Genomic DNA, 13,364 nt, shown 5'->3' on the forward strand with positions numbered 1-13,364 from the left:
GGTAAAGGTGATCGGTTACCATGGTGCCAGCTGAAAGGTGAATGGAAGTGGTTGGACTTGAAATATATTTGGAGATAAAGCCAAGGAATCTGGCTGATGGCCGGTCTGAGGAGCACAAGAAGTGAAAAATCAAGCGGGACTTCTGGCTTAAATCACTGGGTGGAAAGGGTGGCATTTAGTGTAAAATGATGACAGGTACAGTTGGGTAGGACGCAGAAAAGGGAATTAATGTTCTATTTTGGAAATGTTTACTTTGAGATGCTTTTAGACTCCCAAGTGGAGATGTCAAACGGCCAAGTATGTAGTTGGATTATAAGATCCTGGAAATCAGAGAACAAAGTGACAATTGAGTTTGGGAATCATTGGCACATAGATGGATTTAATGCAAAGGGATTGGGTTAATGAGAAGGACCAATGAGAAAGAGTCAGAGGGTGGTGGAAATCAGGAGCCCCCGAGGAACCTGAAGGAAAAACAGGAGGATGTGTTCTTATCAACTCAAGGGAGGAAACGTTTCTAGAATAAGGGGCTAGTCCGCAGCTTTGAATGTCACTGAGTTAAAAAAAAAAAAAAAAAAAAAAAAGAAGAGACAGACAGACATACCGAGTTAAAAGAATAAAAACAAACAAAAACCCCCCAAACCTATTCATTGAATTAAGAAATCTGGAATCGCTGATGACCTTGAAGAGAGTACCCTCTGTGGAGGCATAAGGGTAGCCTTTGGATTTGTGTAGGTTAAGTGTGAATATGATGCGACTCATGAAAGAGAACGAAAGAGACAAATCTTTGGAGCAATGTGTGTATGTGTGTGGGAAAGGAGTAGATTTGTTTTGTTTTGTTTTTGCTTTTGCTGTTGCTTGTCTTTTTTAAAAATTCATTTATATTTTATTTATTTATTTTTGGCTGCATTGGGTCTTCTTTGCTGCGCGCGGGCTTTCTCTAGTTGCAGCGAGCAGAGGCTCAGTAGTTGTGGCGCACGGGCTTAGTTGCTCCGCGGCATGTGGGATCTTCCCGGACCAGGGCTCGCACCCATGTCCCCTGCACTGGCAGGCGGATTCTTAACCACTGCGCCACCAGGGAAGTCCCTACTGTTGCTTGTCTTTGTTCCGTGGGTGATCTTACAGCATTTTTGCCTCTGGTTTGGGGTGACCCAGTACATGTAGGAGAAGTTGATGATGCAGGAGAGAAAAAGAAGAGACTATTTTGGGAAGTCCTTAAGATGCCCAAAGGGATGGAATTCAGGACACAAGTCAAAGAGGTGGGCTTTGGTGGGAGCAGCTACAAATCACACAGAAGGGAAACCAGGAATAGGGGTAGACATATACATTGATATGTGGTGTGAGAAAAGGATGCTCTTTCTGACTGCTCATCTTTCCTCAAAGAAGTTTGCAGGCAGTTCATGAGCTGTGGACAGAAGATGGAGTGCAGAGGGTTTGAGGACAGAGGGAGAAGCCTGACATGTTCAGTTCAGAGAGGGAGAACATTCTAGTGAAATTTTGCTTTTGCTTACTGTGATATTCCAAAGACATAAACTTTTTGCACAATACTCTGCATCATCTTTTAGATAAGTATTTACTTACTAGGTTTAGTTGTCGATGTGGTATTTCAAATGTATCTATTCCCCTCTGTTGCCCTAGACCTTTTCAGTGATCTCGATAAGCGTTCTGGCCTGGGCGTGATGGGCTATGACGTTTCCACGTCAACTCTGAATGAAGTCTTCATGAAACTGGAAGGAACATCAACTGCTGAGCAAGGTAAATCCGTCTGTATACTTCATGGAAGATCAATTTCCAAATGCTCATGTATCAACTTAGTATTTATAATGTCTTATGCATGATTCACACTAAGGAATGTGACAACTTCCAAATCTGACTCTGCCGTTTGGGAAAGGCTGTCACTGTTTCTTAGCATCGTTATGAGGACTGAACACAGATCCCTTCTTGGAGTATCCCGGATTTCCCTTTGGAAATGATTTGCTTCCTATTTCAGCAGCTTTCTCCTACCCCCAGACGCTCACTGCTTCTTGGATACTTTGAGGATGTCAAAGCCTCTCAATCAGGGTCATAAAGTCTGAGCAGATGTTTCTTATAAAAATCGCCCTTAGCTTGTTCATATCAGATTTCCATTAAGGTCTTAATGAGGAAAATGATTAAATAATCTCCTAAGGCGTATTTTATTTTATTTCATTTCATTTTACTGTATTTTTACTGATTCTTTTTTTTTTTTTTTGACCGCACCATGCGGCATGTGGGATCTTACTTCTCTGACTAAGGATCGAACCTGCACCCCCTGCAGTGGAAGTGCAGAGTCTTAACCACTGGACCGACAGGGAAGTCCTTCCTAAGGTGTATTTTAATGGGCGATAATAATAAGAACTGTCATTTTGCAGCCTCTGTGCCAGACACTTTGATCAATGTGTGGCTATATTGCAATTATCTTCTTATAATAACCTTTATAACAAATGCCATTGGCACGCTTTTACGTATAAGAAAATCGGACAAACCACAGTTAAGTGATTTGCCCCAAATCATGCTGCTTGTAAGGCATATATTTGGGAATCAGGTACAGATCTGATGGTTTCAGAGCTGATAATCTTTCACATATACTTCTAAATTATTGATAGCTCAACAGTAGATATTTAGGCATCCATGATTGGCTGTTCCTATGGAGAAGATTTCTTGAAATCCCTCAGAATATTTTATCTTATGGGACCTTCTCTGCCTTCTCAAAGACTGGGCATAGTGAGATCATCCTTTCCTGAATTCCACTTTTGGTATGAATTCAGCATATTTTCCCCACTGAGTTTATTGAATGTGGGCATCATACACATAATTCTTTTCTTATGTTCTTTGCTTTGTAACCACGAACATTCTAAAACAATTTATAATATTGCTAAAAAGAGAAAACTGTGATGCCCATGGTGGCATTAACAATGTGTGTGTACTGTGTGTGTGTGTGTGTGTGCAAATTCTGAACAAGCAGAGATGATGGGGGACACAGGACGCCTGCCTGGAATGGATCCACCTTGCTCTTCTCTCCCTGAGATGCAGACGGCTGTGAGCGCCATGGGCCTCTGGAGACTGCAGTTCTGTGCAATGGCACGGCTCCGTTTCTTAAAGTTAAAACATGGGAAGAAAGCATTTTTGACCCTGTGAGTATCAGAGCACGTGGTTTGTTAGATAGCGAGTGACAAGAGAGGGTTAAACCAGGAGAAAGGTAAAAACTAGAATACAGTGGAATATTACTCAGCCATAAAAAAGGACGAAATAATGACATTTGCAGCAACATGGATGGACCTAAAGATTGTCATACTGAGTGAAGTAACTCAGACACAGAAAGACAAATATATGATATCGCTATATATGGAACCTTAAAAAATGGTACAAATGAACTTATTCATAAAACAGAAGTAGAATCACAGATGTAGGAAACAATCTTATGGTTAGCAAGGGGGGAAAGAGGCAGGAGGGATAAATTGGGAGTTTGGGATTGACATATACACACTACTATATATAAAATAGATAACTAATAAGGACCTATTGTATAGCACAGAGAGCTCTACTCAACACTCTGTAATGACCTATATGGGAAGAGAATTTAAAAAAGAAAAAAAGAAAAGAAAATTGTTATCTTGGATCTAAAAAAAAAAGCAAAAACAAACAACAACAAAAAACTAGAACATGATACCCAACCAACATTCCTGCCAGAGTTGGATAAATGTAGCATTTGATCTTACCAAAGGTGGGAACACCTGTATGTTAGGTCTGTTTAATTCTCATAGTTTGATAGCCTTGTGTTTTATTGCAATGCCTTTTAGTACTGTGTGGCGTGCAAAGGTGTAACTTTCAAAATTTTAGCGTCTATTATAGATGGCCCTCAGCAAATATTTGTGAAATGTCTGGCTGAATAAATAACATTGTTATAGATTCATATGGTAAATTTTCTTTATTGATAGATTATTTGTATTTGGAATTGCAATGTTCCCTCTGATTGTGGAAAGCATACTCTATGCTGTATTAAATCAAAAGACTGATTGGGACTTTAAACCCGAACTGTATTTCCTCTCTCCTGGACAACTTCCCCAAGACCCTCGTACCAGCTTACTGATCATCAACAACACAGGTAAACAAAAAACAAAATTTAAATCCAGAAATAAGTTATTTTTATTGTTAAATAGCACATGTAGAGTGGGGGAAAGCAAATTATAAGGGAATAAAATGTATATTTAAACCTCACTTATAGAAAACAACTATGAGGAATGATGCCCGTTTGCTGTGACTTTGGAGATGGTGGGACAAGACAGAGGAGGCTGAGTCACTATATAACCTATCTCCCTATCAGCCTGTCTGCCTGACTATCCTAAGCTCTTACGTGAGAGGGAAATAGAGTCCTATATTTACGGAACCACTCTATTTTTACATCTCTTTGTTACAGCTGCCTAACCTATGCTCTAAATGTTATACATACTGATTGATATGTAAAGATGGCATTTTTATACGCTATGCCCCTCCAACAAGATCTAGGAAGATTCCTTAAGACCATTTGGAACCCGTGACCTTGTTCTCCTAAATGATGGGCAGTTGGTTTTGCCTAATTGCTTATTTCGCTGTAAAGAAGAAGCTTTTATGTTTCTCCCTAAGATGTTAAAAAATAGATTCAGAGTACGAGTCCTCTCTTGATGACGTCCCCCGTGCGTTCCAATTTTTATATCAATTCATGATTCAGAGGTCTAGATGCCTCCTCTTTAAACCAAGGTGGTCTTTTCGTTCCTGTTTCTCATTCTTCTTCTTGTTTTCCATTTGGGTTTTAGAAAGCAATTTTATTTACTCTGCTACCTTAAAACTGAAAGTCTTGCTAATTGTATATTGGATTTCCAAGATCTAGAATTGTTCCTTTACCTTTCAGTTTGTTGTTGTCTCATGTATGTATTTTCCTCTCCAGTTACTCTGAGATCCATGTACTTGTGTTAACCTACTCACTTTTTTCTTTTCTGTACTCAGCTGTTAGCTATTTTGTGATCTAAGTGTGGAGCTTCTGTGCCATCTTCTTCCTCTTTTCTCAGAGTCTGATGATTATTGGTTAGATGTTCCTCTTGAATTGGAGCATCCCTGTTTGCCTAGGCGAATGTGGGTCACCATGAAGGTGTCCTACTCAAGTGACTGTGGAGATGGAGTGGGATGTGTGGATGCCCCAGGATGCTTGGAAAGGTTATTTTGTGTGTGTGCGTCCCTTTCCCACCTGGTGAGAATCCTGTCATCCAGGACTTGGCCCTATTTTTCCAATCCTAGTATGAATTCCCATTTCAAAGTTCAAATGAGCAAAGAAACACGAGTCCTCCTTTTTCCTTTTTCACTCCATCCTGTCCTGTCCTCCATCCTCCAGGCATCCCTAACTGTCTGGAGTTACTTTAGGTCTTGCCCTAAAGTAACTTCCCCAGATAATGTCTCTTAGAAAGTAATTCACGGCAGCCGCTGCCTATTCTGAAACACGAGGCGGGGTCGCCTTGTTCAGGTGTGGTTAACCGGTCAGTGAGCCTGACCATGGCTTCAGAGCCCAATTTGCCCCTTGAATTTGTCCACTCTGGGTTTAGATATCCTGGAAATTGGTTTTACCTCTGTAGCTGTTGGCTTCCGGGTGCTCTAGGCTGCACAGTTTTCTCAGCTCTTATTTCTGTCAAACAATCCCATCTGCTTTCTTCTTTAGGGGTGTATCAAACGCTTTGATTGGATAGTGGCACTCATGTCCCACCTCCAAAGGAAAAATGTATTTATGGCATATATATGTAAATATGTGTACCTAGTATACATATACATACATATATTTGCTTTTCTGTTATTTTGGAGAATGAAGGAGAGAGGGGAGTTTATTATTGGCCATTTTAGGATGGCTAATCTAAAGTACTTCTCATACAATTATTATATTTTCACAAATTAATGAGTTCAAATGTGTTTTTTAACCGAAAGTCAGAAAATAGAGTTATCATGTTTTAATGGTCACATGTTAGCGTGCATTAAATAGCATTATAAAGCTAACTCATCACAGCATAAGATTTGATAAACAGAAGATAGTATAATGGGTTCTCTTTCATGGGCGAATATTATTATTTTGATGCCCAAAGACACATTGGGCATCATGATATTCTTTTTTCTATATATATTCTATAAATATTGATTTTAAATTGTGTATGTTTATTTTTTTTAATTGTCATATATGTTCTTGCTTTATATAATGACCTTCTGTTATTGATTTCATACTAGAATCAAATATTGAAGATTTTATACAGTCACTGAAGCATCAAAATATACTTTTGGAAGTAGATGACTTTGAAAATAGAAATGGCACTGATGACCCATCTTACAATGGAGCTATCATAGTATCTGGTAAAAAAAGGGTATGCTTGCTACTTACCTCTTGTTTTTGCTTTTATGAAAAACATTAAAGTGCTACATTTTAACAGTTGTAAAAACTGCAGAAAGTTAATCCAGCTAGTATACAGCGACTTGACTTAAAAACATTTGGGGTTATTGAATAAACTGTGAAGTTTAAATAGGTTGTTGTAAAACATTTTTATCTTAAATTTTGAATTAGATGATTTTTTTACATTTGAAACTACCTAAATGTCATTGCATTATTCATACTCAAAAAAATATTAGACCTTAAAAGTACCAACCCATATAATTATGAATTTAAGAAATCCTATTTAACGACTACCCAAGTGATATTTTTATATATTGAGAAAATACATTAAATACCATAAGAGCCGGATGAAATCTCTGAGAGAAAAGTGTTCTCAGTTTATTATTTAATATGTTTCAATTTGGGTAAAAGAGTATAAGCAGTAGAGATCCTTTCACAGGAATAAAACTATTGAAAATACATCCCAATCTTGAGTAAAACTCCGAGTCTTACTTAAATTCCAATGCAAAGCTGGGGGCCAAATTAAATGAAGCTACCTGTTTGTTTCTTGCTACAAGGGAAGTAGAAACAGAAACAAAAGGCTTTGAAGATGTATCACTGAATTCAGTTCTACCTAAAGTAGGTACATCATAAAAAACGTAATCTCTTTGTGCCAACTCTAGGAAACTACGTTGCTTGACATTTGCTTTACTTGTTACGTATCTGTGGTATTTCTTGCATGAACTCTTGGTAATATTGAACAATATTGAGCCTCTTGATCAATGCATGAACATTTTTATAAACATGAAGATCATAAATATTTTCTTAGAAAGTGTGAGAACGCTTTACTGGCAGTGTAACCGTGAATGTTTTATTAACCCCATGCTCATCTCCGACCCAGAACATCAGGATTCCTTTGCTTGCTCACTGTAGGCCTAGTGTCTCCTTTTCAGGGCCACTTTTAAATCTTGTTAGATGAGATTTCCTCATAAGCAAAATGAGGAATTAGTAATACTAATAAAATTAGTAATACTAATAACTCCTAATATCAAATTATAAATAAATTACTCATAAAATTATAAAATTAGTAGTTTTATAATAATTTTAAACTATAATAACTTTATACTATAATATAATTTTATACTAATAATTTTATACTATAATATATTGTTAGTATAATTAGTATAATAATTAGTAATTTGAAAATTACTAATAAATTAGTAATCCTAATAAAAATTCATATTGCCAGCTGTGCGATCCACGGTGCTAGGGCCTAATATACATTATCTCATTTAAACTGTTTAACAACCCATTTATTCTCCCCTTTCACAGAAGAGGAAGCTGAAGCTCAGAAAGGCCAGTTAACTTAAAGATGGCCACACAGCTAGAATGTGGCATTGTTAAGCTCTTAAACACAAAACCTTTTTCTTTGTTCTTTAATGATTTAGGATTAACAGTATTTTATCTGTCTTTGTTTTATTTGAAGGATTATAGATTTTCAGTTGTATGCAATACCAAGAGACTGCACTGTTTTCCTACTCTCATGAATATTGTCAGCAATGGGTTACTTCGAATGCTTAATCATACACAGTATATTCGAACCGAGAGAAGCTCATTTCCTTTTGTAAGTATTGGATTTACTCATTTTCCCTCTTTAGCTGTTAAATATTCATAATGGATTGTTAATCCTAAAAATTACTGTGTCCTAACTTTTCAGACAGACTATACCTAACAAAATATGATTTTTTTCTTAAGTAATTATTAGAGAATTTGCATGGGGGAATATTGTTCAATATTCTGTCATAGTCTCCTAGGGAATCGTCTGAAAAAATACATACTCGATTGCAGAAGTGTATTGGAGAGAGTGAGAGAGAGTGTGTGTGTGTGTGTGTGTGTGTGTGTACAGTGAATTGGAAATCAGGAGCACTTGTAACCCGGCTTTAGAATCTCATAAATCCAATGTAATTTGTTGGTGGACCCTTCACTGACTGAAATGAAGGAGAATTTGCCAGTTCTTGGGCTATCTGCCACCTGATTAATTCCTTTACTTACCCATCATTGCTCTGCATCGCGAGGGTGCCTGGTACCCACAGGCTAGCTTTCGGGATTCTTTGTCAGCTGGCTGTAGGCTGGATTTAGACCACAGGGAGCAGTGATAGGCGCTGGGACAGCAGAAGCATCCCACACCCTGGGCTCCAATCACATCATCTCCTTCCTTCCTCTTTCTAACCCAGAAGGGACAGTGGCTTCTGGCTTCATCATCCTTGTTGGTTCCTCCACTCTTCCCACCCATGTAACCATTGCGTGGTTAACTTCTCTGTATTTTAAGTACGGAAGGTAGTTAAGATTCTCTGGTTAGACCCTGATTGATGCCCGAGAGGGATCTCTCCAAGCTGACTCCAAACTGTTCCAAACCAGGAAGTTGGAAGAGCAGGAAACCCAATTAGAAATGGCGCCATCAGAAAGGGAAGCCCACATTGTGACAAAGAGGTTGAATTCACTTTGGGGCCTCACTGCCTTAGTGGTGCTGGGAGTACATGCGAGAGCAGGTGGGTGGGATATACCTGAGCTGCAGCCAGCACTGACCATGAGAGCGGGGATGGTGCCAGAAAGGAACGCTCCAGAAAGTGGGACCAGCGGGTAGTAGAAAGAGGTAGATGTTACCCCCTCTCGGTCCTTTAGTTTCCTCATTTTATTGCCTGTTTGTTCAGGATCAAAATGGACCGAGGCCCCATGGTTATTCTCTTAGGCACCCCCAGAGGCACACACCTTTCTTCTTTCAGCCATTCTTATAAAGATAGTGATGCATTTTCCCATCTGGTGAAAAATTAGAATTTGTAAATGTAGCCTCCAAAGCCTTAAGTGAAGTTTGAGAATTATTTTGAGACAGGCTACTGCACTAGTCTCCTGTAATTAAATCTAAGAGGCAGCTCTGTACCCCATCTGAGCATAAACCCAGCCGCAGACAGACATTGATTTGGGGGTAGTGACTTGAAGTTCATCTCTTTGAGGATGGGCTTGGTGTAATGAGTTTTCCTTTTAAGCCTGTGCTTCAGAAGCATCCACTCAGCTGCCAGTATCTTCACATCCTCATCACTAGGTTTGCTGAGAAAGACGTGTTGCTCAGGCCTGAATAATCTATTTCTCTTGGATCATAATTCCTGAATTATTATTTTTATAATTGTGATTAAAAAAACCCACATAACATAAAACTTACCGTCTAGTCATTTTAAAGGGTACACTTCAGAAGTGTTAAGTGTATTCACATTATTGTGAATCAGAGCTCCAGAATTTTTCTGTCTTGCAGAATTAACACTCTGTACCCATTAAACAAGAAATCCCCATTACCCCCTCCTCATGGCCCCTGGCAACCACCATTCTACTTGCTGTTTCTGTGGATTTGACTCATACAAGTAGGATCACATGCTAGCATTTGTCTTTTTGTGACTGGCTTATTTCCCATTTCCCTTATGTCCCCACAGTTCATCCGTGTTGTAGCGTGTGACAAGATTTCCTTCCTTTTAAGGATTAATAATATGCATACCACATTTTGTTTATCCATTTTTCTGTCCATGGACATGTGGTTGCTCCCATCTCTTGGCTTTTGTGAATAGTACTGCTGTGAACACGTGTGTGCGGGTATCTCTCTGAGACCCTGCTTTCATTTCTTTTGGATATACACCCTGAAATGGGTCCTGAGTTATTTTTCACTTCTCTTTTTTCCTAGGCGTTGAAGCCTCACGTTAAATGATCAGAAACTATTTTCCCTCCCACCTCCATGTGCAGAGGTTGATAAACTCGATGTACACTTTTTTTTTCTACTTTGTACTTTAATTTTATTTTTTTTGTAGTTGATTTACAGTGTTGTGCCAATCTCTGTTGTTAGATGTTCACTTTTGATTTTTCAATATTTCAAAAAGCACGTACTTTTATGATGATCAGTATTTCATTTTTTTTATATTTGTTTATTTTTTTAATTTGTTTATTTTTGGCTGTGTTGGGTCTTTGTTGCTGCGCGCGGGCTTTCTCTAGTTGCGGCGAGCAGGGGCTACTCTTCGTTGCGGTGCGCGGGCTTCTCATTGCGGTGGCTTCTCCTTGCAGAGCACGGGTTCTAGGCACACGGGCTCAGTAGTTGTGGCTCGCGGGCTCTAGAGTGCAGGCTCAGTAGTTGTGGCACACGGGCTTAGTTGCTCTGCGGCATGTGGGATCTTCCCGGACCAGGGATCGAACCTGTGTCCCCTGCATTGGCTGGGGGATTCTTAACCACTGCGCCACCAGGGAAGTCCCTTTCTTCACTTTTAAAAATATTCACTGGTTTAAAGTACTTTAATGTATTGAATATCTTTAATTAATTAATTACTTTTGTTGTTTATTGATTTATAACATTATATAAGTCTTATGAGTATGACATTATATTTTCACCTCTGTGTACCCTACAAAGTAAAGAGTACCTTTTATACTTGCAGAATTATGCATTGTTCTGGACTGGGTTGCCAGAAGGGTCCTTTTTCTTATTTTTCGTCGTGTGCAGCATTTCTCCTTACATCGCCATGAACAGTGTCAGCGATTACAAAGTAAGAAACGGGGGAAAAAAGAAAAGAAACTCGGGGACTTCAGTAGTTGTATTTTAAATGCTATGTGTTGTCTCACAGGAAAACCTTTTAACATGTGTTTAAATTAGATAATGTAGTTAAACATTATTTCTATCAAGTCAGAAATTTTACTTCTAAAAACACAAAGTACTTTTTTACTTCAAAATGACAGGAAAAGTGCAATAATCTGGCAGGGACTCAAATGAATCTAAACCTTCAAAGGGGAATATTATAAAACTTTCAACTACATTATTTCCTAACTACAAGGAAGAAATCATCTATGTCGTAATTGAGGACCACAGTTAAGACTTGAAGCCACTTTCTACCGTGGAGAATACAATTTTTTGGTTGTATTTGTATTGGGTCATGCTCATTAACCAGGCAAAACAATTACATCGAATTTAGATAAGTCATCTCTCTCTTACAATTCTGAGTCATTAACTCTCCCCGAGCATATTTGGATAATGAAGAACTTGCTGTTCTTCAGATTACAAAATACCATTTCTTTTGAAGGAGACGCATGCCTTGATCATTAGGAGGTCTACTGCTCTATTTGTTCTTCATGAGCTGAAGTGGTTTTGTGACTCAAATCTATCAAATAAAATAATACTCAGTTTCAAAATGCCCACCTTGATGGAATTGGCTCTTTAGACCTCAGCTTCCTAAACAACGTGCACAGAATTAAAATTACTAAAATTTAAAAATATTAGATTTTTAAAAATAGGTTTTAAAATATTATATTAAAATTTTTTAAGTATTCGAATATTAGATTATATTTATCTTTACAAATCTTCCGATGTGTTTGCTTTGGATTTGGATTTCAACTGAATCTCTGTATACGCTGTGTTTTTCCATTAGAAGAGAACTAAGTCCCAGCTGTGGATTTCAGGACTCTTCCCGTCTGCTTACTGGTGCGGTCAGGCCCTGGTGGACGTTAACCTCTACAATTTCATTCTCCTTTTAATGTATTCAGTTTTCTACGCAGCAAACATGGTACACATTCATCTCGCGAGTCGAGCTGTGCTTGCTTTGGTGAGTAGTACGTGACATAGACGGTGTCTTATACGGGAACTCGTAATAAATTTTAATACTGGTGCAATTTCATATAAGCATGAGGTTTTCATTTTTATTTTGTCATACACCCAGACAAAAACCATGCAAAGTGCATGTGTAATGAGAAAAATAAAAAATTTTGTAACCTTGCCCTCAGTTTAGATTTCATTTTTTTGACTTTGATATTTATTTGTATTATCTTCAGGCTGTCATTACGCTTGGGTACGCAGTTTCTCTTGTCTTCCTGACATATGTGATATCATTTATTTTTCGGAAGAGGAGAAAAAATAGTGGACTTTGGTCATTTTGCTTCTACATGGTAAGTATTTACACAGAGTTCTTTTTTAAACTTTTAATGTTACATTAAATATAGTCACGTTTACCTTGAGCGATGGGGAAAATTAATACCTTAAAATTACACCCTAGAAAGGGGAGGGGATGTAACATGTTACTGAGTCAAAGATGTTCCCGGAGAATTCCTGTACAACCTTGACTAGAATTGATGGAGAATCTTACAGAGGACCTGATGCTCAAGATGCTATCATTGAGTTACTGGATCCTTCAGAACATAGGGCTTCCTGGCAACACTAGAACCAAAACTGGCTTTATAGCATTTGACAGTACAATCCATTTCTACAGTCTTAAGAAAGTCTCTCTTAAACTCAGATTCTAATAATTTCAGAGATCAAAGAGGTTTTTATACCTATGCCAGAGGAAGTATTTGTAAATATAAATGAAAGGTTACTGAAAGTCCAAGATTACTCAAAACTTGGATGGAAATGTTTACCAAGACTGTGGAGATGCCTAATCTCAGCATTTCTGGTGCTTTTTGGCTGAAATCCCCAGCTGGTGGTTAAATGTCTCTCTTGTAAACACAGCTCCCAACTCTTGGGAATGGGAGTCCTGAAATCATGAGAGGAACCCAACCAAAGCCCATCTGCTAAGAAAATAGGTATGACATCATCCATCGATTTCTAGAAGAAATTAGCCTTGGACTGTTCTGGTCAGCAGTTAGCTGTTGACTTATCCCTTCTCAGTGGACAGTATTCCGATTTGGTGTCTCTAGATTGTATTTCTCGGTATCCAGCAGGTAGTGCCTATAGAGATACCTTACTTGGAAGACTGGCTTTGAGGCAATCATGAAGATTTGGTGCACCCAAAGTCTTTGCATTCATGCTTTGCATTGGGAATTTTTTTTGTTCAGTCAACAGACTTAATGCTTTTGCCTAATGTAAACCCAGATTCTGGGTAAGCAGAACAGATACCAGTCTGAATAATAGTTGATTTCTTTTCAGTCCGTACTCTTGTATATGTCCAGAAAAGGT

General features: G+C 38.3%; 1 protein-coding gene across 1 annotated transcript in view; it reads left to right on the forward strand.

Moving 5' to 3' along the window:
- Positions 1 to 13,364, forward strand: part of ABCA6 (ATP binding cassette subfamily A member 6) — a 58,530-nt gene that overhangs the window by 29,868 nt on the left and 15,298 nt on the right. The window contains exons 18-25 of the mRNA XM_061175505.1: positions 1,636 to 1,752; positions 2,981 to 3,149; positions 3,954 to 4,120; positions 6,256 to 6,389; positions 7,881 to 8,018; positions 10,861 to 10,968; positions 11,845 to 12,018; positions 12,245 to 12,358. Of these exons, the coding sequence (XP_061031488.1) occupies positions 1,636 to 1,752; positions 2,981 to 3,149; positions 3,954 to 4,120; positions 6,256 to 6,389; positions 7,881 to 8,018; positions 10,861 to 10,968; positions 11,845 to 12,018; positions 12,245 to 12,358 (1,121 nt within the window). The remainder of the gene's footprint in view (positions 1 to 1,635; positions 1,753 to 2,980; positions 3,150 to 3,953; positions 4,121 to 6,255; positions 6,390 to 7,880; positions 8,019 to 10,860; positions 10,969 to 11,844; positions 12,019 to 12,244; positions 12,359 to 13,364) is intronic.

Source organism: Eubalaena glacialis, chromosome 19, assembly GCF_028564815.1.
Source record: "Eubalaena glacialis isolate mEubGla1 chromosome 19, mEubGla1.1.hap2.+ XY, whole genome shotgun sequence".
NCBI lineage: Eukaryota > Metazoa > Chordata > Mammalia > Artiodactyla > Balaenidae > Eubalaena > Eubalaena glacialis.